Raw genomic sequence first — 26,837 nt, 5'->3', positions numbered from 1 at the left:
CAATAATAAATAAATATTTTCTAAAGAGAATTTTTTGTTCTTTTTTGGGACAAGGTCTCCCTGTAGCCCCAGCTGGCCTGGAACTTGCTATGTAGACCAGCCTGACCTCTGTCTCTAGAGTGCTGGGATTAAAGGTGTGTACCACCACACCCGGCTATTTATTTTTATTTTATGTGTATGAGTGTCTTGCCTGTATGTATATATGTACACCAAATATATGCCTGGTGTCCCAGGAGTTCAGAGGAGAGCATCAGATCCCCTGGAACTGGAGTTAGAGATGGTTGTGAACTACCATGTGGGTGGGTGATGGGCATCAAACTCCTGAGTCATCTCTCCAGCCCCCTTTCAACTCTTTCCACCTGGTCCCTGTCATGGTTCTTAGTGACTTCGCCACTCTCGAGGCCAGCCCTCTCAAGGATGTTCAAAGCTTTCCCTACTCTCCTCAGATACCAGGTCTCCCCAGAGGACACATATTCTGCCCGGCCTTTTAAGGCCACTTGCTCAAATTCTCCCCAGAGCAGCTTTTCCCTCCCAAGTGCCTCACTAGCCCACACAACTGTTTGCCCTATCTTCTAGAGGGTGAGGGTAACGCTCTCAGGAAACCTAGTTTAGAGAACTGTGCAGATGGAGACAAGCTGTTGAAAACTGATGCTGACGAGTCAAGGCAGGAAAAGGGGAGATGCAGCACTGTATGACAGAGACAGCAGAGGATAACACTGGTCAGACTCCTTGGACTGAAGAATGAAGCCAGAGATGCATGAAGCTCGGGAGGGTGACACTTGAGGTAACCCTTGCTAGCCTAGAACAACAGGGAACTGCTCCTCAGCTCAGAAACACCATGACCCTGAGAGTGAATTTCTCACTAAAGGGTTATGTAGATACAAAACGGCCAAAATAAAAAGTCCCAAAATAAAAGGTGAAATTCCCTGCTCTTTAAGCAGATAGACCCTAACTGCTGAGGGCCTGAACCCAACTTGTGACTCCTTATACAACTGGAGCTAATGGTCCCTGGTGTCTCATGGCCATTCTCATGGTAGTGGTGGACAAGTGGTATTATAAAAGTTATTACCTCAAGATAATGAGCTGCCCTCTCGAACTCTATTTGAATATGATCCTATACAAATGGCCCAGGAGACAAGGCCAGCTAACGTCTCTTAACTGCTACAAAAGCACCTCATTTTCTCTTGGGGGCACCATTCCCTCTCTCTGTGAACTTGCCCTCCAAATTTCTGCCTACCATGTCTGTTCTTTATTAAAACTTTTATAAAGCCAGGCGTGGTGATGCATGCCTTTAGTCCCAGCACTTGGGAGGCAGAGGCAGGCAGATGTCTGTGAGTTCGAGGTCAGCCTGGTCTACATAGTGAGTTCCAAGCCAGCTGGGGCTATAGGGAGACCTTGCCCCTCCCCCCCCCAATAAAAACCCTTTTATAAATGATGTCTGATCTGGTAAGTACTTTTATCCCCATGCCTTGGGCTTGTGGTTCCCACAACAGGGTAGACCACTGAAAAAAAGGTTTGCTTCAGACAGAGGCAGAGAGAGAGGACACACCTATTTGAAGGAAGTCTGCAGTCCATATACTCACATAGTGTATATACAGCCTTTGGGAACCAGCCCATCCCACTCTCCAGTGCCAAAAGGACTGAGCACTGGGCTTTGTGTTCCCTTTGCCTGAAATGTTCTTCCCATCATTTTTGTAACAAATTTCTCTTTCTATTGCAACACCTGGCTTGTTTGTTTCCTTTGAAGAACCTTACATTTTCAAACACCTCTGACTTAAATACCCTTTTTTTTCCTTTTCTTTATTTTTCATTTATTTATTTAAGGTTTTGGAGACAGGGTCCTGCTGTGTGGCCCAGGCTGGCCTCAAACTTACAGTCTTCCCACCTCAGCCTCATGAGCGCTGTAATTAAAGGCATGAACCACCACAGCCAGCTGATACCCATTTTTAGGCTCCTGATCCATCTTGTGTTTACCCACACCGTAGTATCTTATTCTGTAACTCAATTTACTCATGTCTGTCCTCCACAAAAGTAATACTTCATATTTCTTGAGCAGTGTGCCAGACCATTCCTCAATCAAAAGTGAGGCTAATGTAGCTGAAGAGATGGCTCAGTAGTTAAGAACACTGCTGGGATTCGATTCCTAGCACCCACATGGCAGCTACCATCTATAACTCCAGTTCCAGGGAATCTGACACCCTCTTCTGGCCTCCATGAGCATTTCATACATAGGTGCACTTACATACATGCAGGCAGAACACTCATACACACAAATTTTATTTTAAATTTAAAAAGAGAGAGAGAGGCTGAGAGACTTTCTCCAAGTCTAGAGCTCTAGATGGGACCGGCTCTGTCTGGCTCCAAAGCCAGATGTTATCCAGACCAGGGCAGTCTCCCAGACACGCAGGCCCAGCCTCCTCAGTATCAGCCCTTCCCTTGTCTCTCCCAACACTGCACTCAACATTTTCCTCAGCTGCTGGAAAGCATATCAAACTGTACCAATCCAGGGCCAGGTGTGAGTTTCCCAAATGACTAATGAAGCGATGAAAGAGCAAATGAATGGGTGCTCCCTGAGGGATACTGGGAGACCAGGACTTCCCGAGGCTAGAAAGGCCCTCTGTGAATATACCCAAGGCTAGGATAGTACAACCCCATACCCAGTCGCTCAAGGTCCTGGAGAAGCTCCTTTGGGGCCCCTCCTTGCAGTTCTGACCTCCTGTTCCCTCCTGCTGCTGCCTTCGTGTGGCCACTGCCACACATCGCTGCAGAGAGAGTGAGGTCAGTGCTCAAGGACAAGGATAAGGAAGAGCCTACAGTGTACTACAGTATGCAGCACCTTCGGATCTGTTCAGAGCCTAAGTTCCAAGCTCTATGTGTAGTAGAGGGGGGAGGGTTCAGGGAGAGCAGGAAGGAGGAACAGGGCACACTCAGCCTGGGCTCCTCGCCCTACTCTGTCCTAGCAAGCTTCGGGAGCCCACACTAGTCACTGTCCTCTCCCGGCCTCACTTTCTATTTCTGAACTGATGCTCATGAAAGGCTCTTTCAGAGTCTAGCTCCTAGACTCCCACAGCTGGGACCAGTGAGGTGGCCATTGGTAGAAATGCTTCCAAGAACCAGGTGCCCAGGGAGCTGCACAGACCCAGGGAAAAGAGCTGGAGAAAACACAGTGGGGCCAGATGAAGCTCAGCGGGGGGGGGGGGGGGGGGGGGGGCCCGCCCACAAAAAAAAACCGCGGGGGGGGGGGCGCCATGCTCAGCAGACAAGACCCTGGGCACCAGTGAAAAATAATAGTAATAACTACACACTGGAAGCTCAGCTGTGACTGCAGACCCAATGGGGAGGCCATAGTCCCCGGTGGTTCAAATGTTATCTAGGCCACTGCTCTCCCATGGCCATTCTCCATGTAACATTAGGCAACTTTTATCAATCTGTGTGTGTGTCTATCTGTCTGTCTCTGTCTCTCTGTTTCTCTTCTCTGTCTCTGTCTCTTTCTCTCTCTCCCTCCCTGTTTCTTCCTCTGTTAGTCTTACCTGCTTCAAAGTCTATTTCTCACTGAACTAAAAAGTGCAGAAATGACTTGAAAAGTTAATGGCCAAAGATGCCTGGGTCAGGGCCAACAAGTCACATTCCAAGCAGGCAGCCCGTTGAACTTGCTTCGAGAACTTTCCTCTCTACCCCACCCACATATGGCTTCAGGTTTCTGTCTGTCCAGCCCTAACCAGATCACCTGTCCCTTTGACTCTGAACTGGGTCTCAGAGATGACCTCAGGATGACTCAGCCTGCTCTGCTAGGTGCCTCCCCTTGGGGTCAGTGAAGGTTAGAGTCCTGGGTTGGTAAAAACTACTAAGGGTCTCTGCTCCAAGAAGTAGGAAGGGCAGAGGAATGACACAGCCTGGAGGCAGGGCAATGCAACAAGCTACTCTGTGGAGGGCAGAGGTTGATTATCTGCAAGTTGGCCAGCCCTATTCCTAGGCCCCATGTTATAGAATCAAGCCCAGCACCTCCCCACTCACCTTGTCCTACCCCACCCTGCTCTATTACATGACAGCACAGTCATTCACTTGTCACAAGGCTAGGAAGCCAAGTGTGCTTAATTTCTCCCTCCACCATCCCCATCTCATCCAGGCTGGCCCATGCTAATTCACAGCCTAAGACAGCTCCTTCCAGGTCCCATCTCCCCTCCTAGCCTTTAGGCTCCCAACCTCCTTGCATGTTTGTGCATTTTCACACAAGTGCCCATGCCCTCCAGTGCCTTCCATGACACCCCTTCCCTTTCCTAAGGCAAGGAGCTCCCTTAGGCAGGCTTTCCCTCCTCTGCCACAGGCTGTTCCTCCCTTCCTCAGCTCACCTTTGTTCCTCATAAAATCACCTCCCTATCACCGATCCTACTGTCCTCCACCAACTGGCTCAGAGGCCACTCTCCAGGTTCTCTCCAGCTATTCAGCAGACTCCTCCTGGCAACATTAAGCAAGTACTGTTAGCATTTTGCTTGTGCTAAACTTATCCAATTAACCTGAGGGACAAAGACCAAGTGTGACACCTAACACAGCCTTGGAGCAGGAAGACTCTTCCCTGCCAGCTCTTGCTACTAGGCTTGGACACCAGCACTCTCTTCTCCCAGGTTAGCAGCCCTCAGGCACTCCCAGCTTCCCCAACAGGTCAAAATTAAAACTACTATTGTGAAAACATAGTTGACCTGCTGACAGTGAGCTCAATCCATGGATTCAACCCACCTCATGTCAAAACTTGTCTAAAACAGGAAAATGAGGCCAGTGAGATGGCTCAGTGGGTAAAGACACATGCTGCCAAGCCTGACAACCTGAGTTCAATCCCCAGAACCTGCACAGTAGAAGGAGAGAACTAAATCCTGCAGATTGACAACTGACCATAACAACCCCATACTCCCTCCATAAATAAATAAATAATAAAATCTTTAAAAAATATTTTATTTATGGGGCTGGAGAGATGGCTCAGCGGTTGAGAGCACTGAGTGTTCTTGCAGAGGACCCGGGTTCCATTCCCAGCACCCACATGGCAGCTAGGAACCGTCCTTAACTCCAGTTCCAGGGGAATCCGAAGCCCTCTTCTGACCTCCGCGGCACTGCACGACACGGGTTCACATACTTATACACATTAAAAAAAATATTAAAATAAAATAAAATATTTTTTAATTTTTTTTAAATTATTTTTATTTTATGTGTATGAGTGTATTGCCTGCGTTTATGTGAGTGCACCCGTGTCGTGCAATGCCGCGGAGGTCAGAAGAGAGCTTCGGATTCCCCTGGAACTGGAGTTAAGGATGGTTCCTAGCCGCCATGTGGTGCTGGGAATGGAACCCGGGTCCTCTGCAAGAACACTCAGTGCTCTCAACCGCTGAGCCATCTCTCCAGCCCCATAAAATTTTTTAAAATAAAAATGAAGAAGTTGGGAATTCAGGAAGGAGCAGTGACATAAGAGAATTGTAAGAAATCAGTTTTCTTGTTTATAGCTGCTACCCAGCCTATGGTATCATGGTATAGCAGTTCAAGCTTCTAAGAGCACTTACCTGATCATTGGTTACCATAGAAAGCTTACTGGGTAGTGCTGGGAGGGAGGGAAGAGGCAGGCATGGTGGCACATGCCTGTAAATCCCAGCTCTTGGGAGGTTGAGGCAGTAGGATCAGGAATTCAAGGTCAGCTTTAGCTACATAGTGACTTCAGGGCTAGCCTGAGTTCCATGATACCTTGACTCAACAAAAAAGAAGAAAAAAAATTTTTTGAGGAAAAATTGCATCTGTTCTGAGCACGTGCAGGTTTTTTTTTTCCTTTTATTCTCTAAACAACACATTGTAACAAATGCTTAGCATTTACTTTGGATATTGTCATAAGTAATCTAGAGATGGTTTAACTGCACAGGAGACTGTGATTGGGGAATATGCAAATATTTCGCCCCTCTATATTAGGGACTTGAGATCGGTGGATCTGGATATCCACTAGGGGCGCTGGAAGGAATGGTCTGTGTACACCCACAATCACTGTACTCCACAGCTTGCAGTCTTGTTTTATATCTCACAGTGACTCACTGAAGAGGGTTACTGAAGATGGGCACTACAGTACCCACGTTCCTAAGGGGGTGGCTGAGCCCTAAGGAAACAGGGACATTTCACCCTGGCCCATGGGTGGGCAAGTTAAACATCTGACACACTAGGTTTTCTGACCCCAAACTCACTCAGAAAAAAACTTTAGCTGAAGTCACCTGGCCCCACCTGGCCCAGGAGAAGCCAAACGGGGATGTAAAGGGGAGATATCCTAGCAAGAGGGACCCAGGAACCTGGGAGGGGAGGACCAGCAAACACAAACAGAAAGCTAAGTACAGATAGGGGCTTCTGGTGTTTAGGACACCTCCCTGCAGTGTCCCAGGCTCTTACAGGAAGCATGTGAAAGGACCAGACATATCTGTGACCTAGAACAGTGCTAGATAAAGAGCTCCTGCGTCTGGGTGCCTTTGGGAGGTTTCCATGGCAACAACCAGCCAGTCCCTGGTCTGTCATTGGGCCCTGGAGAAGAGGCTGGGAGCAGCTTTCAAAAGCAGTAATTGCCCTGACTCTTAGGACTTAATAGGAATGGTCAGGACTGTAGGTGACTCACTGTCCCTCTCTCACCCCAGCACAGGTGGGAGTGGAAGGGAGTGGGGAAAGGCAGAGGCCTGGAGGCTCTAAGAGGCATGAAGAGGCAGATCCAGAGGAACTGGCAGGCCATGGGTGGTAGAAGGCTGGGCTAAGGGCACCCAGAGAACCTGGGAAAGTGGGGAGATCAAGAGGAGGGGCAGGAACGGGAGGAAGGAATGACACATAGTGGCTCCTGGGAAAGCAGTCTTGGGGACTAGCCAAAGGGAAAATAATTTTAAAACCAGAAGGTCCTAGAAAGGACGTGGTGGTACATGACTCTAGCCCCAGCCACTCAGGAGGCAGAGGTATAAGGATCAAAAGTTTGAGGCCAGCCAGGGATACACAGCAACATCCTGTCTCAAAACAAAACTATGAAGCCCCCCTACATTGGGACCCCACTGCTCCAGGGCTAGGCTTCTCTGCTCTTCAATAGGGGCCCAGACCTTTGCAGACTGCCTGAGAGTGCCTGGATCCAGCCTCTGCATGGTGGTGAGCTTCCCCAAATTGCACCATGCCCATCCCCTACACTGGGACCATGTGTGGCCCCTCCCACTGCTCCAGGGTTAGGCTTCTCTGCATTTCAGTAAGGGTCCAGACCATTGCAGACTACATGTGAGTGCCTGGATCTAGCCTCCACAGGGTGGTAAACTTCCCAAATTGTGCTCTGCCCATCCCCCTACATTGAGATCACCTGCAATCCATCCCCTCACCCCAGGGCTAGGCTTCTCTGCCCTTAAGTAGGGACCCAAACCTTTGCAGACTGCCTGAGAGTGCCTACAAGCCTCCCCTTAACAAGCTTCCCAAATTGTTCTGTGACTGCTCACTAGTGGGGGCCCAGACCTTAGGAGGAAGCCTGACAGTACCTGACTAGCACCTGACTTGGGCCTTTGCAGGAGCTCCTGAGTAGCTGGACTGAAGGCATCTGGTTCCTCCAATATAAAATCAAAAGAGAGAACTTGAAGCCTAGACCAACCAGCTTTACATACCCAATAAGAAAACAACTAAGGCATGCCAATAATACAAACAGAAAAGACTTCAATTCAACAAAGGAAGGCTTGAGTTTCATACCAGAATCATAAACAATAAAAGAAATCCACATGCCAAAATCACAACAGAAAAATAATAATATAGAAAACCAAAATAATATGTTCCCACAAAACACTGCCAGTCCTATAGAAGAGTTCTACAATGAGAACCCCCTATAGAAAATCCAGGACACAGAATTTAAAAGAACAGTCATAAACAAGATCAAAGAATTTAAAGAACACATGAACAAACAAATCAAAGAACTAAAAGAAAATGGGGATAAACTGACTGAATTCACAAAAGGGATAGAATTATTGAAGAAAACTCAAGCTGAAATGAAGAAGTCAAAAACTCAATAAACCAACTTTAAAAGACAGGAGAAAGCTTCACCGATATAATGAATGAAATGGAAAACAGAATATCAAGACTGAACGATGATGAATTGGACCTCTCAAGCAAAGATTATGAAAAAAAATTGAAAACACAGGAATGGAATATGCAGGAAATGTGGGACACCATGAAAAACCAAAGTTATGCATCATAGGCACAGAGGAAGGAGAAGAATTTCAGGCTAATGGTATTGACCAGATCTTAAACAGGATTGTAGAAGAAAATTTCCCCAAATTAAGGAAAGACATGCCCATACAAATACAAGAAGCACATAGAACACTAAATAGACAGGACCAGAAAAGAAACTCCCCATGACATATCATAGTAAAAACACTAAATGTACAGAACAAAGAGAGAATACTGAAAGCTGAAAAAGAAAAACAAGTCACATACAAAGGAAAATCCATCAGAATTACAGCTGACTTAGCAATGAAACCTATGAAATCCAGAAGAGCCTGGACCAAAGTATCCCCAGTTCTAAATGCCCAAGATGCCAATCCTGAATACTTTACCCAACAAAAATGTCTATTATAGTTGAAGGGGAAAGAAAAATCTTCCATGACTGAAATAATACATGTTCACAAAACCTGCCCTTTAGAGACTATTTGAAGCAATACAAAGAATGGAGAAAAGGAACAGCTATGCCCAAGAGGCAACAGAAAGAAACTGAATGAAGGTGTAATTGTGGAAACACAAAATTAGACCAAGAATGCAAACAAAAAATAAAATGACAGAAACCAATACACATCTTTCAATAATAACTTTAAATATCAATGGACTAAACTCCCCAGTCAAAAGACACAGGCTAGTTGAATGGATTAAGAAACAAAATCCATCCTTTTGTTGTCTGCAAGAAACCCATCTCACCTTCAAGGACAGGCACTTCCTTAAGGTGAAAGTATAGAAAAGAATATTCCAAGCAAGTGTCCCTAAGAAAAAAGCAGGGGTTGCAATTATAATATCTGAAAAAATAGATTTGAAACTAAAACTAATCAGAAGAGATAAAGAGGGTCACTTCATTCTGACCAAAGTAACAATTGACCCAGAACATATTACAATCATGAACATACACCCAATTTCATAAAAACAGTACTACAGGACTTTAAGACACAGATTAATCCCAACTCAGTAATAGCAGAGAACTTCAATATCCTACTCTCTCCATTAGGCAGGTCACATGGACAAAGAATAAACAAAGAATAAACAAAGAGACATCTGAATTAAATGATACCATACATCAAATGGACCTAACAGACATCTACTGAATATTCCATCCAAGCACCAAAGAATATATTTTCTATTCAGCACCCCATGAAACTTTCTTTAAAATTGACCACATACTGGGGCACAAAACAAATCTCAACAAATACAAAAAAATTTAAATAATTCCATGCATCCTATCAGACCACAACACAATAAAGCTTAAAATCAATACTGAAAGAAGCTCTAGTAACTATACAAACTCATGGAGATTAAACAACACCCTTCTGAATGATGAATGGGCCGAAGAAGAAATTAAGAAAGAAATAAAAGTAGTCCTGGAATGAAATGAAAAGGATACTACTACACAGCAAAACCTCTGGGACACTAAAAGCAGCCTTAAGAGAGAAGTTTAGAGCTCTAAGTACCTACATTAAAAAATTAAAAAGGGGCCGGGCATGGTGGTGCATGCCTTTAATCCCAGCACTTGCACCTGGGAGGCAGAGGCAGGCAGATCTCTGTGAGTTCAAGGCCAGCCTGGTCTACATAGTGAGTTCCAGGACAGCTGGGGCTACAGGGAGACCCTGCCTCAAAAAAAAAAAATCAAAAAAAGCACAAATAAATGACTTAACATTACAACTCAAGACTCTGGAAAGGCAAGAACAAATTAAATCCTAACCCAGCAGATGAGAAGAAATAACAAAAATCAGAGCAGAAATTAATGAAATAGAAACAAAGAAAAACAATACAAAGAATCAATGAATCTACAAGCTGGTTATTTGAAAAGCTAAACAAGATAGACAGACCCTTAGCCCAGTTAGCCAAAAGAAAGAAAAGGCAAATTAAAATTTAAAAAAATCAGAGATGAAAGGGGAAGCATCATAACAGACCAAAAAAATCCAGAATATTATAAGGGGATACTTTAGAAACCTATACTCTATTAAATTTGAAAACCTAAAAGAAATGGATAGTTATCTACAACCATGGGACTCACCAAAGCTAAACCAAGAAGAGATTAACAGGTTAAACAGACCCATAACAAATAAGGAAATGTTTTGAAACAGTAATACAAAACCTCCCAACTAACAAAATCCCAGGCCCAGATGGATATACAGCAGAATTCTACCAGGCATTTAAAGAAGAGCTACAACCAATACTATTTAAATTATTCAAAAAGATAGAAATAGAGGGAGAACTCCCAAATTCCATCTATGAAGCTATCATCACTCTAATACCAAAACCAGGTAAAGGCACAACCATAAAAGAAAACTATAGACCCACATCCTTAATGAATATAGATGCAAAAATTCTCAAGAAAATACTTACAAAACATATAGACGTACATCAAAAAGATCATTCATGATGATCAAGTAGGCTTTATTTCAGAGATGCAGGGATGGTTCAATATCTGTAAGTCAATAAACATCATAAATCATATAAATGGACTCAAAGACAAAAATCACATGGTCATCTCAATAGATGCAGAAAAGGCCTTTGACAAAATTCAGCATGCATTCATGATAAAAATCCTAAAGGGAGTTGGACTAGAGGGAACATACCTCAACCTAATTAACAACAACCCACAGTCAACATCATTCTAAATGGAAAAAAACTGGAAGCATTCCCATTAAAATTAGGAACCAAGCTGGGTGTGGTGGCGCACGCCTTTAATCCCAGCACTCTGGAGGCAGAGGCAGGTGGATCTCTGTGAGTTCGTGAGTTCGAGCCCAGCTTGGTTTCCATAGTGAATCCAGGACAGCTGGGGGAGACCCTGTCTCAAAAAGACCAAAAAAAAAAAAAAGGAACCAAACAAGGATGTCCACTATCTCCAGTCCTTTACACTAATTGGAAGAGAAGAGGTTGAATTATACCTTTTTGCAGATGATATGACACAAAAATAGTTTGTGCTTCTCTTTTCACAATAGCTAAGAGATGGAAGCAACCTAAGTGCCCCTCAAGTGAAAAGTAGATAATGAAAATGTGGTACATTTACACTAGTAAAGAAAGATGAAGTCATGAAATTTGCAGGTAAATGGATGGAACTAGAAACTGTTATACTAAGTGAAGTCACACAGACTCAGAAAAACAAAGGAAATATGTTCTTTCTCATTTGTGGATCCTAACATCAAATCCTTATAAGTAAGTACATATCCTGATGTAACTGCAGGAACCAGGAAAATGGAAAGTAACCAGGGAGGTAAAGGGAAAGAAGGAACCCGAGAGAGAACAGTGGGAGGCAGGTATTACTAAGGGAGAAATGTGCAAAATGGGGTTATTTAAATGGGAGGGGGAGAAGGAGGGTTATACAAGGAACTATGGGGATGAAGAAGAAGAAGGAGCTCAAGAGAGGTGGGACCATAGCAGACAGGAATTGTCAAGGGAGAAATGAGGGAAATGGGGATACTTTAAATGGGGAGGGCATGGAGGGAGGGTTAAATAGGGAGAGAGGAAAGATAAATAATGCCTAGCTAGTACAAAAAACCAGAGGGAATCATATTAGTCCAAAAACCTACTGAAAAAATTACACATACACTATCCCTACGTGAGTCTGTGAGTATAGCTGAAGGCTATATAACAAGAAACAGTGCCAGACAGGAGAAACCTTCCTTTGAGTTGTTGGCCAGAGTAGTCCAAGAGACTCCCAAAATCACACAGGCTATTGCCATAGTCCATGATTGCCTCCCAGAACTTGATGGTAAGACCCTACTGCTGAAGACAGGACATACTTCAGACACAGGATTTGGAGCAATGGAGCTGGAACTGACCTGGAAGTCACTTCCTCTGAAGGCTAGCTCTCATAGCTTTGGAGAGCACTATGGAAGCTGTTAAGGGAGAACATTAATTGGTGGTCCAACCCCAGCTTCAAGGGCCAAATAACCACAACAATGTCCAATGTGGATTTCAAGGCCAAATAACTACAATAATGTCCAGCACAGCAAATGACATTGGTGCAGTAGTAGCACTTTTATCTTAGGGGCAATCAACAGCTAACTGGACCTAACGACTTAAAGCCCACTCAATGGGATGAAACTTCATGTGTGGTACTATAAATCTAACCAAATACATATAGCTGGAGAGGTCATAGATCTTAGAAAAAAAAAAAACCCGACTGTCACATCCCTAGGGAAATGTAATTTCTTACTATGTGCAAAATATGGATCCTTAAACTTACAGGCAAGTATCCCAGTCACCACCCATCAAAGAAGCTTCCTTTTTTAAACATTTTATTTATTATTTTTATGTGTATGCATGTATTGTCTGCACCCATGTCGTACAATGCCTGTGGAGGACAGAAGAGACCATCATCAGATCCCCTGGAACTGGAGTTATGGCCAAAACCCTAAGAATAAGAGTTGGGTCCTTGGGCAGGACTCCTGTATTAAAATCCACCCTCCCAGGCTCAGGGACCATTGCAGAAGAGGGAGTGGAAAGACTGTAAGAGCCAGGGAGGAAGTGCATGACCATATGGAAATAGTCCTACAGGCTCCTGGGACCCCTCTCATATGAACCTACAGCAATGGTGTCAGCATGCACAAGACCCATGCAAACTCAAGGAGACAAAAACCAGCACAGAACTGCAGAAATGGACTGCAGACCCCAATCTTAGCTGAAGAATTATTGGCATCTGATTACTGCTGGGTGAGGAAGAGCTGATCTTCTTTAAGGGAGGGACCTTAGATAGGCTGACTAGACTTTGGTGGATGAACTTGCACTGAGAGACATCTGGAGACACTAACTTGGCATGATAGGGCTTAACACAAATGACAGAATTATGAAATCCAGTGGGGGGCAGGCATGGGCAGGTGCCAAAGGGGAAAGCAGTATAAAGTTGATTAAGATGTTCTGTATGGGGCTGGAGAGATGGCTTAGCAGTTACGAGCACTGACTGTTCTTACAGAGGACACAGGTTTAGGTTTGATTCCCACCACCCACATGGTGATTAACAGCCATCTGTAACTCCAGTTCCAGGGGATCTGATGCCTTCTTCTGACCTCCAGGGGCATTGCACAACACAGATGCAGTTACACATATGCAGGCAGCACACTCATACACATAAAATAAAAATTATGTGATATGGTACCTTCTTGACCATACCTATGCCATTTTAAAGTTTAGGCTGACTCCAGGCTCTGAAATTATCAGACAATTGGCCCAGGTTATGGGAACACACGTCAGCTGGACCCCAGTTGTTTCGGGAACAGGTCAGTATTTTCCAGAGTATACCTGCTAACTGCAGATTTATGGCTTCTGTAGGTTATACTTGGCTTGCTTCTGCAAAATAATAATTGTTGCTTAATAGAATAAAAATTGTTAAGGGGACTTTGCACCTGTAAGTTTGGGAACTTAAACTTTTCACTCCTGGTTATGGTTTCTTTGTATAAAATGCTACCCCAGAGATGGCTCGGTGCTACACACTTGGGTTCCAAAACCCTAGTGTAGTTGCTGGCCAGCAATGACTTTCATTCAGCAAAACTCTAAGTGGAGTTCAAGGTCAGGTCTACATAGTGAGTTCCAGGCCAGCTGGGGCTACTGGGGAATCCTGTCTCAAATAAATAAATATAAAAATGTTCTGAATGAAATTCACAAAAATTCAATTAAAAAAAAGATAAATAAAATTATCTTAAAATTAAGACGTTAAATTTAAAAAATAAAAATGGAAGCTGGGTGTGGTGCCCATGCCTTTAGTCCCAACACTCCGGCAGGTGGATCTCTGTGAGTTCAAGGCCAGCCTGCTCTACACAGCAAGTTCCAAGCCAGCTGGGACTGCAGGGAGACCTTGTCTCAAAAAGACCAATAAGAAAACAAACAAAAAATAAAAAAAATAAAAAAAATAAAGCTATGAAGAGAGGTACAGATCACTGATAACCCTGGATCTAACTCCAAAGACAAGAGAGGAGAGGAGAGGGGAGAAGGGAGGAAAGAGGGAAGGGAAGAGAGAAAGAGGGAAGGGGCCCAAAGAGACAACTCCAGTGACCCCCCCCCAAGGCCTCCAGCACTGCTCTGAGGGCAGCAGCTCACTCCTGCGGAACTCCCTGAGAAAGGACAGAAAGCCAAACCAGCTTCAAATAGAAGGGCCCAACCAACAGGGCCTGTGGCAGCACCAACTGACTCTGTCCCTAGGATCACCCTGCCCAGCTGAAGTGCTGTCCCTGAGTCCCCATGCACAGTTGGGAAGGGGACACTGATGTCCTTTGCTCCAACCTTCCTTGACTTCATCTCCACATGCTGGCTCCACATTTAGAGGAGCACATACCTGTGGGTCATGGTGGTGACTGAGAGGGGCCAGAGCCATGGTGGGTGAGGCTTGCCTCCCATAAAGGTCCCAATGTCCCTCTCCAACATGTCCCTTGGGTTAATGGCTCTCCTTTTTCTTCCCACAACTCAGCCCATCTAGTTCCTGAGTGTGTAGGAAGAGGAAGGGACTTGAGGGGCGCCCGGTCACCCAAATTCATTATGCAAAGGAAATGGGCCCTAGAAATGAAGCCAAGGGCCAGAGAAGCCCATACCAATGCCCTCGGAAGCCAGAGAGCACCTGTGCAACTCACCCCAAGGCCCAGCATCCACAGACACAGAATCCTGACTGCCTCTAGCCTTAAGCTTTTTCCCAGCTACTGGGTTACTAGTGGGCTATTGAGGTAGGAATATCTTTGAGCATCTGCAGGAAAGCAGCATAATCAGGTTTAAACCAGGCTTCTTCCTGAGGACAGTGATTCACAAAGACATGGAACCCAAACCCTGGTCCTCACCCAAGCTATGCTTGCTTCCACCAACTGCCACTCAAGAAACAGAAGACTCCTTCCCAAAGCCCCCAACCCCACAGTTCTTCCTTTTATCTAACTGCCGCTCCTCCTGCTGCAAAAAGCAGGTTCCTCCAGATTATATGGTTATTGAGGTGTCTGTATTCCCAGGGTCTCACTGGTTCTAATACAACACACTTTGCAGAATGAGCCACCCATTCCATCTGTGCTGGATAGCTTTAGTGTCAACTTGACACACCTGGGTTGAGGGAGCTTCAGTTGGGAAATTGCTTCTATTGGACTGGCCTGTGGCCATGTCTGTGGGGCATCTTCTTGATGAGTGATGTGGGAAGGCCCAGCCCACTGTGGGTGGTGCCACCCCTGGGCAGGTGGGCCTGTATTGCATAAGAAAGCAGGTTGAGCAGGGGCCAGGGGAGCAAGCCAGTAAGCAGCGTTCCTCCATGACCTGTGCTCCAGCTCCTGCTTCCAGGTTCCTGCCCTGAGTTCCTACCTTGGGCTCCCTGATGAACTGCGACCCAGGAGATGTAAGCTGAATAAACCCTTTCCTCCCCAAGTTGGTAGTGGTCAGAGTGTTTTGTCATAGCAATGAAGAACAAACCAGGACACCATCCAAGATGTGGGGGTTGTGAGTGGGGGCAGCAGGGAGGCAATGTCTGGACAATGTGAAGCCAGGGTGCCACCTAGCGGCTCCCTCACCTCCACAGACTCAGACACCAGGCTGGAGTGTAGTCCCAGTCGCTCCACATGATGGTCCAAAGAGAGCAAGAACTCCCGTGTGCAGAAGTAGGACAGGCATTTGCTGCCTTGCTTTATTTACTCTTCCTTCACTCCCTTTTTGAGGATAAGAACATGACAGTTGTGGGGGATGGCCTGGCCCAACGCCACCAGGCCTGGATTAGAGCCTAGGGCTCCCACTCCACAGGGGTTCAGCCAGGGTAGCTATGAGCAAATTGAGGGTTGACCTTAAGGCTAGGATCCTTGGGGAGAGTGGGCAAGCAAGAGAGGGGCATGAGAGAGGGGAAGGGTTCAGTGCAGTGCCCAGGCTGCACCCACCCACCCACTGGTGTGGTCGCTATGAGGTGTACCCTGTGCTTAGCAAACACTCCAAGTGGCAGAATCCTGCCCTGATCTACAGTTTACACAGGAGGAAAGCCATGTGAGAAGGGTTAGAAAGGGACTTGATCCCTGGAGGCAGCTGCTTCCAAAGCTAACAGAACCTCAGTTAGTCCCTCTGGACCCCCAACTGGCAGCCCCAGTCCCGAGGGGTGCAGGCCATACTGTGGAGCTGGGGGCAGCCACCAGGGAGGAGGGACAGCTCTTTGGCTTCAGGATAAGAATGTACTCCCCAACAAGCTGTCCTCCAGGCCCTTGCACACAGGCACAAGTCAGTGCAGGCTCCACCCAGGGGCCTGATTATTTGCATACATTTGTATAAACAGCTCTGTAGAATCAACTCAGGCCTTATTCTAACAAATGTGGTATCAGTGCAGGGCTGGGTGCTTTTGCTGTCTTCTAGGAAATACATTGAAGGACACTAAAAGCCAAGAGAGGATCACATGATACTGGAGATCTTGAGCTGGATGCCATGCCTGGCAGGGGCAGGGCTCAGCCACGGTAGTGGTGGGCATGGCGGCTGTGCTCCTCCCTGGGTCCCACAACTCTAGGGCTCCGCAAGTGCTTGTCCTTCTTCCCTGACCTGGGGGAAGACAGGGATGGAGCAAGAAAAGGCCTTTAGGGGACAATACCATGAGCTAAGAAGGGGATCCTAAGAGGAGCCTGTTCCTCTGATGGAAGCCCCTCAAGCACCTATTGCCAAGCATGGTCTCCCAGGATGAAGGCGCCATCAGGAGAAGCAGGAAGGGCCATGCAGGTACAGAGTGGGAAAGAAGGGGGCCTCCTAACTCAAAAGGGGACCTCAGGACTACTGTGCCCCCTCAAGGGAAGGCAGGAGGCATAACTAGAGCCCTCCTCTAATGCTTGGGGTGTCAGAAGTAGAAAAAGGGTCTCTAAAGACCTCCATTCAGGGCCTCAGGGCCTTCAAACCCCTCCAGTTCCTTCCATAGGTCCCCTCTGACTGCCCACCTCTGCTTCAGTGCTTTGTCTCCAAAGAAGTGACTGAAGATGAAGTCCTCAAAGTCATCCACCTCATCATCATCACCCATCTGTCTCAGTGCCACCTCCTCTAAGCTGTCCTCTAGAGCGTCCACAAAATCGCGGAAGCGGAGGCGGTCATGTCTGAAGATGCCATCCTCTCCAAAGTAAGAACGTGAGAGGGGCAGCTCCTTGGTCAGCTGCCCAGCCCAGGGAAGCCGTGCCAAGTATGTTCTCAGCAGAGAAGCCAGTTCCTGTTGTTGTACAGGGGCCAGCTCCATGCCAAAGAAGGCCAGGCCCTCCTGCCGGGCACACTCATCCACACCAGAGCAGCCCTGGGGAGCCCGGTACTTGCGCCTCAGCAGCTTCTCCCAGGAGGGCAGAGAATCATGCTGGTCAGTAGCCACCTCTCTCCCCCGAGAACGCTTCTGCCTCTCTCCAGAGTGGGGGTTCCCACTTTTCCTAGGGGGTACCTTGAGGTCTTGTTGCTTGCTATCCTTTCTGTTCCCCCATTCTCCTGTCTGTGCCTTGCCCTCCTTCCATGTCCCTGCCAGTTCCTTGTCCTCATCCCTCCAGCTCTTCTTCCTCTCCCAGCCAGATTCCTCCTTCCTATGCTTCCAGTGCTCAACCTTCTGGTTCCTCTGCCCATCTCGCCACTTCTCCTTTTCACTCCACTCCCTGGAATTCTGGAAGTGGGGCTTTTGATGCCAGGCCTCTGAGGCATTGGCAGCAATGCCAGAGTCCTGGCCCCAGATCTCTAGGCCCTGCAGTGTCTGGGCCAACCTATGACCAAGCTCAGCCAGGCCAGCAAGCGCAGGCGCTCCTTGGCCAGCATCCTGCAAGCCCCTCTGCAAGTCCTGTTGCACAGATCCCAGCAGGCGCCGCTGCCTCTGTAGCTCCTGCCTTAGGGCCTGGGCCTCAGCCTCCAGCTGCTTTTGCTGCTCCAGTAAGCTGGGGTCTGGCTCCTGGCTCCTGTGGCCTTGCTCCATGGTGGCCTTGTCACCCTGTGGACCTCTGCCCCAGGTGAGACACACCCCATCTGTGCCCCGGACACAGTCAGCCTCTAGCCCCTGGAGCCGGGCTCTCAGCTGCTGCAGCTCTGACTCCAGGGCCCGCTGGGATGTCTCACCCTGCTGCAGGGCTTTACGGAGCTGGGTATTCTCCTCCTCCAGCCCTTTGGGCTGGTGTATCAAGCTCTGAAGCTCTTCTTTCTGGGCCTAGGAATATAAGAAACCAAGAATCCTTGTCAGGATAGGCCCAATACCCCTACCCCAATTCTATTCCATTGGAGTGGGCAGAGGCTGGAGACTTTGTTGGTAGAGAGCTTGCCTAGCATATGCAAGCCCTGGGTTTGAGCCCCAGCACTACCTGGGATACCCAGATTTGGTTCTCCTCCTCCTTACCCCCCATCTGAACCAGTACCTGGGATGGCCAGATACTGGCCCCAGCAGCTATGTCCTTACATAAACACACACTTTTTTATTTAATTAATTAATTTATTTTTTGGTCTTTTTGAAACAGGGTCTCCTTGTAACCACAGTTGTCCTGGAACTCCCTATGGAGACCAAGCTGGCCTCAATCTCAGAGATCCACCTGCCTCCGCAGTGCTGAGATTAAAGGCATGCACCACAACACCTGGCTTAAACACACGCACTTTTTAGATCCACCTAATCATAACCATTATGTGGCTCGCCTAGTCCCACTTCTACATCTGGTATCCATAACAGACAGTGTTCATTGATCCCAGCACTTGGCATGAGCCTTGGCATGTTCTTCAAATGCTCTAGGAAGATCATATCAACCCATCAGAGGTGATGCTGTATAAGACAGGTATTCCAGCCCTGGCATAGCTCTTAGCATGAAGGAGGTGGATGGAGAATGAGGAAGATGCCCTGACTATGGCAGGAAAGGGTGAAGTTCAAGGGGCAGGTGAATAGGGAAAACTCCATAAGACATACACCTTGGGGGTGTGGGGGGGGGGCTGGAGAGATGGCTAAGTAGTTAAGCGCACTTATTACTCTTGCAGAGGACCCAGGTTCAGTTCCCAGTACCCACATGGTGGCTCACAACCACCTGTACCAGGGGATCCGATGGACCTCTCAGGTTCCTGTGCACATGTGGTACACATAAACTCATGCAGGCTCACACATATGCACAAATAAAAAAATGAATCTTTTAAGACATACACCTGGTAAGGTGGTCAGCCAAGCCTCCCTCTCCCCGCACTGGGGCCCACCTGCAGCTGGGCCTGTAGGAGACGGATGTCCTGGTTCTCCTTGGCCAGCTTATCCAACAGAAGGCCCATGCTCTGTAGACTGGGGATACTGTCGGGGGGCACCGAAGCCTGAAGCTGCTCCTTTACCGCATCCTAAGAGCAAAAGAGCCAGCTACCTCATACTCCCCTACAGCCAGGACAACCCAGCTTCTTCCCCACCAGGCCCCACACATCTATGGAGACACCACACATACCTGCCTGTTCCCCACAGCATCCACCATCTCAGTCTCTGACCCAGTATCTGGGTAGACCTGCAGCTCTGCTTCCTCTATGGGCCCTGTGAGTAAGTGAGGCCCTGAACCCTGGCCCAAGACCCACAGAGCCCATCCTCCACTTCCCAGTCACCCCTCCATCCCTGGACACAGAGGCCCATAGAGTTAAAGGGCCGAACGTCACCCTGAACAGCTGACAAAGTCAACAACTGAGAAACAATATGCAACCCCAAATATATCTACTCCCGACCCCAAAAGCCACTCGTCACACATACTTTCACAACCACCCCCACACAGAGGCCAAGACCTCTCCCCACTCACCAGCCTCTGGTTCCAACAGAGCACCTGAGGGTGTAGTCTGATAAGACCCTCAGAGGAACAGGGAAAGGTTAAGGGCAGGCCAGAGCAAGAGGGAGGCCCCAGCCAGAAGTACCACTCACCAGAGAACAGAAGGATCCCCAGGCCCAGCAGAATGAGGGCCCCTAAGAGGCACATGTTGAGGGAGATCCCCAGCTCTCCGATCACACCCTCGCCCTTCTCCTGTTCATCCATAGCCACAGGTGTTATGGATTGGGGTAGGCTGGGCTCTCGGCCCCGCCGTCTCCGCAAACCCTCCACATCAACATCGGTGTCATCTTCACTGCTAGAGCAGCGGCCTTCTTCCCTGATACAAACTGTGGAAAAGGAAGAGGACAAGGCAACAAGGCAACTAGAGACAGGGCACAGAAAGAGAAAGGACGGGGAGGGCACAAGAAAACACCAGTCCTGACCACAGAGTACACGAAGACCCTGTTCCTTAGGCCTGGGCACTAATTGACTGTCCCTGTCCAGTCTGGAGGCAAAAGACCTGCCCTTTCATCTGCAAACAGCAAGAGCTTCTTCCATCCTAAAACCATCCTCCCTCCTCCAGTGTGTGCCTCATATCAAGTTTCTACAGCTGATGCCACCCTCCTGGGTCCCCTGGGAACTCCCTGGCCACCCTGCTGCCTTGGCTCTTCTCTCACTTTCCACAGTTCATATTGTCTCACCCACCCCACTGATCTCTGTGGCCTTCCCAGAGCTTGGGGCTTGTCTGTCTAACTGTACCTCTGTGTTCCTCCAGGAACCAAACATTCCACACACTGCTCTCTATTGTTTCTTTCCTGGTCCTGACAAGGCCTTTCAGGAAAAGGATGCTGCCATGTGTCTAATTTCAGTCTTCCCTCTCTATTCTACCCCAGAGGGCTGGACAGTTCTCCCCTGGATCACCTTAGAGTCTATAGACTCTGGAAATGAAGGTTATTCACAGGCCCTGGGGTCCCTGCCTCACTGGCCCTGAGGTCAGGTCTGCCTCACTGGTGCCTGAAGCTGCCCCCTAAATGGCTCCAAGCCCCAGACTCTATCTCCCTGGTAGTCTTCTACAGAGATGGAGGGCTACGGGTGGGGGTTCCCTCTTGCACATCACTTGCTACAGCCTTGGACAGATTTGGAATAGCCCTGCCCCTCTGCCTCCTGCACTCCTGGACTACTTACTCTGTGCTCAAATGGCACCTTCAACTATTCCTGCCTCTCCCTCATGCTCAACCCATCCCCTAAGATACCTGCCTTGCCCTCCTTTGGGAGCCCCATTAATTACACCTCCTTTCTGCATCCCTCACAGTCTGACTTGCTTCTTTGGTTCAGTGTGGTCAGCTGAACCTCCCACCCTCCCTCATCGTGGGCCCAAAGACAGCATAAGGAAGGGACTCTGGAAATGAAGGTTATGTTCTAAGAAGCAAGAAAAGAGGACATATGGAAGAGAGGAACAAATCAACCAGATGTGGGCCCTGCAGTATGACCTCATTCAAGCTTCTACTGAGCCTCAGAGTCCTCAGGTGATAATGAAGGAGGGTAGAAAGCTGCCAAGTTCAGAGCCTGGGCCTGACCCTGTGCTCAGCAGTGAGGACTGTTCCTTCTCCCATTCATTCTAGAAGGTGGTGTAAACTGAATGCAGGAAGGACTCTGACCTGCTTTGGGACTTGAGGGGAGATTCTGTGGAGGGCTGTCATCCTCCAGGTCTTGTGTGTCTGGTCCCAGGCTTGTCACAACAGTAGTCTTCTGCAAATCTTCCTGGACCACTGTGTCTCCTTCAGGGGGCTCCACACCAGGACCATCATCTCCCAGAGTGCCCTGATGTGGACATACCTGTGAGCAGTTCCCTTCCCACTTTCTTTTCACCCCCAGCAAAGTGCCTTACCTTAGCCTTGATCCTCTCTGGCAGAATGGTGCTTTCATTCTGGTAGCTTTCTGTCTGGAAGAGGGTCCCTGTGGTAGAACAGAAAGCCCATGGGGAGGAAAAAAAAAAGACGCTGCTCCAAAATGAACTTTCTGTACATCCTCTAGCTCTCTCACAGGCCTCATTTTGAATGGGATAGGAAAAAACCAGGGTGGAGCTTAGCAGCTCGTAAACTGAGATTAATGGGTAAATGGACTAGGTACCACCATGCCCTGAACAAAAGCCTCAGAAGATAGAGGATGGCTTATGCCCAACCCTTCACAAGGTCCAATTACCTTCTCCATCCAAGGTCCTAGCTAATTCTTCACCATCTGCCTTGGAGGGGGCCTGAGGTACCTGGGGGACTCCCTCAGATTCTGAGTCCATCCTGGGTTCTGAGCCCAGGGTCTCCACCGGCAGGTTCTAGGGAGAGGGAGATGAGCACAAAGCTACTTCATCAGGACAACAGGCACAACCAGGAGTGGGAATGCTCTGATAGGGTCCCCGGAGCTGGCTGCACTCAAGTACCCCAGCCCACATTTAAAAAACTATGACCCACTCATTGGACTGGGGAGATGATTCAGTGGTTAAGACACTGGCTGCTCTTGCAGAAGACCCAAGTTCCAGGGGATTTGACAGCCTCTTCTGTCCTCCACAGGCATTGCATGACACAGGTGCACTTACCTACATGCAGGCACTACACTCATACACATAAAATAAATAAAATATTTTTTTAAAAAATAAATAAAAATAATTGCCTGGCATAGTGGAACGCGCCTGTAGTCCCAGCACTCTGGAAGCAGAGGCAGGCAGATCTCTGTGAGTTCAAGGCCAGCCTGGTCTACATAGTGAATTCCAGGCCAGCTGGGGCTACAGAGTCCCTGTCTCAAAAAGACCAAAAATATAAGTAAATAAATAAAATAATAAATAAAAAAAAAATTTAAAGCTATGACACAATCAGGAACTACCCAAAATAGGCCTACCATTCAACTGCTCCCTAACTCCCTCACTGCTCCAGAAGCCAGGTTTCTATGCAATCACAACCACAGACTAGCCCAGTAGTCCCTGAAGGAGACCAATGGAGTCCAAGGTCTCTGTCTCCTATCACCAGTACTGCCCTCCCCATGAGGGAACCCAACCCAAACCCAGGGTCACAACTGTGCCCTAAGGGGGATTCCCTAAAGCTGCTCTCCCTCTGCCCAACCACACAAATTTTTCTGAGCTTTTCTGTCCTTTCTCATTACCTCGAGTCCCCACCAGCCATCTCCCAGCAGCTGCTGGCAGAGGTCCACTTGCCCCTTACCAGAGCCAGCCTGACCCCATACTGCTGGCTGGCAGCCTAGCCCTTCAGCTACTCAGCCTGGCCACTTTTCTCTGCACAGAACCCCTTGGCAAGCTTGCCCAGTCACCTCATCTAGGCCTCTTCCTCTAAGACTAATTCTTTTTATAATATCTTTGTGTTTGTCTGTGTATGGGGTATGTGTATGGGGTATATGCCCATTCCTTCTAGTGGTTCTAAAGTACGATGTCACGGGGGCTGGGAACTCAGAGATCTCTGACACATTCCCAGCATCCCTCTCTAGCTACTAATCCCCACCCTATCAAATCTTCTCCCTTCTTGGTAGTTTCAGGGGCCCTTTTGGGTTCCTGCCTTACCAAATGCCATCTGGAAGGCTGCAGGAGCAGTGTGGCAGCACTGTCCCTGTTCTTTGCCCACAGAAACTTTGTTCTCTGCCCACAGTGATAACTGTAAGGTCACCCTCTAACTTGGCAGTCCCACACTGACTGCACATCTAGATGACACCTGATGCCTCACCAGGCCCTTCAGACCTCTTCCTGGGGTTCCCAGGCTCTGGCCTGAAGCACTCCAACATGGGCTCTACCCAGTCTCCACCCTCTCCAAAGGCTCCTCAGGCTCCTCAAGGCGGTTTCCTCAGGCCTTTGCTCTTGCTGGACTCCCACCAGAATTCTCTCCCTGCTTCTCTCAACTTACCCATCTGGTCCCTTCCTCCCAGGTATGGCCCAAACTCTAACACCAGAGTTCTGGGGCCAAATCTCCCTGCCACTGAAAAGCTCTCTAAGAGCCAATGGGACAGTGCAATGACCATCAACAAAGGAGGAAGGCAGACCCAAAAAGCAGTCCATGCCTGCAGGAACCTCCCCCCATGTGGTTCCCAGGCCCATTTTTCCTACCTCTGAGCCGGCAAGCACCCAGCTATTATCTGGGTCTGGGCAGGAGGCCATAGTTGCTGTAGTCCCAGGGTTGCTAGAGTAGCCACCTGCAGAGAAGAGCTCTTAAGGATGGAGTTCCCTTTAGAGGGGCAGCAAAGCCAAAAGCAGACTTGACTGGGTTCCAGGGATCAAAGGGCTGGGCTAGTCAGTCCTTCTGGGCCTGATCCTGCAGCTTTCTTGGCAGTATTTACCTTGCAAATGAGTACCCATTAACAGCCACAGAGAAGCTGCTTCCTCAAAGGATTCACATAGGGCATACACTGACTGTGAAAGGTCAAAGCCTGGGGCTGGCAAGTCAACCCCTGATGACCAAGGAAGAGGAAGCTCAGAAAGGTTGATTGACTTAAAGACAGACAAAATGACCTGGGTCTCTTTCACAATACCTAGACACTCCACAATCACTACATCCTCCCATGGGGCCCAGAGAGAAACTCACTGGCCTCCTCTGTTCTGAGTCTCCTAGTACCCATCCATCATGCCCATCTTTTTAGGGGTCTCAGTACTGGCTATGCAGGACTCAGCTAGGACTAAGGTGGGAAAGATCAGGCCAGGCAGGAGGCTTTCTAAAACTACAAAAATAATTCTCACCGGGTGTGGAGGCACATGCCTTTAATCCCAGCACTCGGGAGGCAGAGGCAGGGGGATCTCTGTGAGTTCAAGGCCAGTCTGGTCTACATAGTGAGTTCCAGGCCAGCTGGGGCTACATGAAGACCCTGTCTCAAAAAAGACCAAAAAATTTAAAAAATTTTTGTAAAATTCTGAAGTGCAGCAGGGCCCAGGCCTGGAAGGGCTAAGTCTACCTGGATGTACCTGTAGTCATTCTCCATCCTAAATTTTACAGTTTGGTCCTAGGGATATTGAAAGTGACTGGAGAAAAAACAGATTTATGACAACTATCATCCATAAATCACATTAAAGTTTAAAAAAAAAAATCTGGGACTCTGGCTGTCCCCTCCTAGTCAGTTCTGAGTCAGCAGGTGGGGTTGAGGTATCACTCCCACCTCCAAAGCCCAACAGGAAGCAAAGCTGTGCCCTCCAGAACTGGGACCAGGCATGTGGATGGAGTGACAGATGGGCTGACCCACAAGAGTCCTGGACTGTGATCCCCGAGAAGATAAATGACTGCCTCCCCAGTGGCAGGAATGAGTGTGGATGAGAACTCCACAACCCCAGGAGGGGAAGTGAGGTGGGGGGAGTTGGGCAGTTCTCCCTTTGAACCGGTCACACCACTCCAGTCTGCTCCAGCTGGGTTTGAGTCCCATTTGGTTACCCTAACAAACTTCTGTGGCTCATGTCAGTCAAGATTCAAGTCCAGGACAGGGAAAGGACATCTAATGGTGTCTTCTTGGATGTTCACATCTCCCAGACACTAGCACCCATCCCACACAGAGAAAGAACGACTGCAATGACATCCCCACACCAAGCCCCTAAGGACACCCTCCTCCCTCCACCCCATTCCCCCCTTGCTTCTACTGACACCCATCCAGCCACCCCTGTTCAGTCTTCTGCTCTCAACCCCTCCCCCGCGGTGCTGTCATCTCCCTATCCCCAGTTGCTGAAGCTGACTGTTAACAGGTGGTGGCAGGAAGGAAGTGGCAGCAGCTTGAGCTGAAGTCCCTGTTTATCCCTGGCTGTTTACAGCCGGCTCAGGTCCTCCGGAACCAGGCACCATGGCAACCAGGGTGATGTCAATCCACTGTCTCCATGGAAACCAGCAACGTTATGGTATTTGGGTCAACAAAGCAAACAGAAGATTCTCTGGAACCCATGCACTCGGTCCCAAACTCTGATACTCGTTTCTTGGTATGTTCACCCAAGATACCAAAGATAACCCTGTCCTCCCAGGCCAGTACCTCAATGCCTTATTTGGAAATTCTTCAGCTGCCTAACTGCACCCTTCCTGGCACACAGGACTTTTATCCACTGACCTCTGGGAAGAAAACACACTCCTACTCTCCATACTCTCCCCTTCCTTTCCATTTAGACAGGATTCAACAAAAACAAAACATCTTGGAAGGACTATTTCTGAAAAACAGCTAAAGGGGGATCTCTCCCACTCGGCACCAAGCTAGGAAGTCTGGCCCTGAGCTCATTTCAACCCCTCTAACAGTGTTCCCTGATCATTAAAGAGAGGGGCCCGCAAGAACTTAGAGTTCCTGCTTTGGAAATACGTGTCTCCCTCCTTCCCCCAGCCTTGGGTCCTTTGTAAAACAGTTGTGTGGATGCCCCTAGCTAGTGCCCATTCTTTCTAGAGTTCTGCCCTCCTTTCCTTTACCTATGGATAAAGGGGGGCGGTCTGTGGGTTCCTTCCCAGATAGGAAATTACCTGACCCAGCTCGGCTTCGGTCTTCTGCTTAACTTGTTGCAGCCAGCCCAGGTTTCCAGAGCAAGAAAAAAAAGTGAGTCACGTGGCCAGTGTTTGACCAGTGAAAGTCAACTCCCCCAAGGAGGCGGAAACTTTTGACCAATAAAAGCTGGACTTGCGAGACAGGGGCGGTCTCGCTTTGCAGCACCTCCCCCGGGTTTATTTTCTGGTGGGCATCTGTGATTGCCAGCAAATTCAATTTTGAGTGATCTCCCCTTTTCTCCCGGTGTCTAGTGTCTAGTAGGAAAACCTAACACTGAAAGGCAAAGGGTGGTGTCTGATGAGACAGCACTGACCAAGTGCCAGGTTGGCCTGGTGACAAAGACAGCTGTAGGATGGGGGAGGGGGGACAAGTTGTGGGTTTAGAAATAGCTCTTCTGCCATTCTCCCTATCTGCTCCAAAGCA

At 48.2% G+C, this 26,837-nt stretch overlaps 1 protein-coding gene across 3 annotated transcripts; it reads right to left on the bottom strand.

Moving 5' to 3' along the window:
- Positions 1-15,799: 15,799 nt before the first annotated feature.
- On the bottom strand, positions 15,800-26,518 carry Pbxip1 (PBX homeobox interacting protein 1). 3 transcript variants are annotated; one of them, XM_029557196.1, is made up of 10 exons: positions 26,393-26,518; positions 24,028-24,113; positions 22,131-22,257; positions 21,817-21,884; positions 21,587-21,764; positions 20,042-20,275; positions 19,584-19,666; positions 19,351-19,482; positions 17,106-18,331; positions 15,800-16,719 (listed from the first exon to the last, which is right to left on the bottom strand). In XM_029557196.1, the coding sequence occupies exons 2-10, from the start codon at positions 24,076-24,078 to the stop codon at positions 16,629-16,631; spliced, it is 2,190 nt and encodes a 729-aa protein (XP_029413056.1). In that variant the 5' UTR covers positions 24,079-24,113; positions 26,393-26,518; the 3' UTR covers positions 15,800-16,628. The 3 variants fall into 3 exon arrangements, with proteins under 3 accessions (XP_029413056.1, XP_008852921.1, XP_029413059.1); XM_008854699.3 differs by having other exon boundaries at positions 21,587-21,749; positions 26,393-26,517; XM_029557199.1 differs by having other exon boundaries at positions 26,342-26,447.
- Between the last annotated feature and the right edge of the window lie 319 nt (positions 26,519-26,837).

The sequence above is a fragment of the Nannospalax galili genome, unplaced genomic scaffold (assembly GCF_000622305.1).
Source record: "Nannospalax galili isolate Female #2095 unplaced genomic scaffold, S.galili_v1.0 scaffold591, whole genome shotgun sequence".
Lineage (NCBI taxonomy): Eukaryota > Metazoa > Chordata > Mammalia > Rodentia > Spalacidae > Nannospalax > Nannospalax galili.
The sequence above is the reverse complement of the archived record's forward strand: the minus strand, read 5'-3'. Positions and strand labels throughout refer to the sequence as shown.

What these genes read in the sequence shown, in the direction of transcription:
- Pbxip1 (XM_029557196.1), bottom strand. Translation starts at nt 24,078, where the DNA reads ATGGCCTCCTGCCCAGACCCAGATAATAGCTGGGTGCTTGCCGGCTCA. An exon ending in TAGGACCTTGGATGGAGAAG is followed by an intron (nt 21,885 to 22,130) that starts GTAATTGGACCT and finishes GTTCTACCACAG; the next exon opens with GGACCCTCTTCCAGACAGAA. An exon ending in ATGCTGTGGGGAACAGGCAG is followed by an intron (nt 19,483 to 19,583) that starts GTATGTGTGGTG and finishes TTTTGCTCTTAG; the next exon opens with GATGCGGTAAAGGAGCAGCT.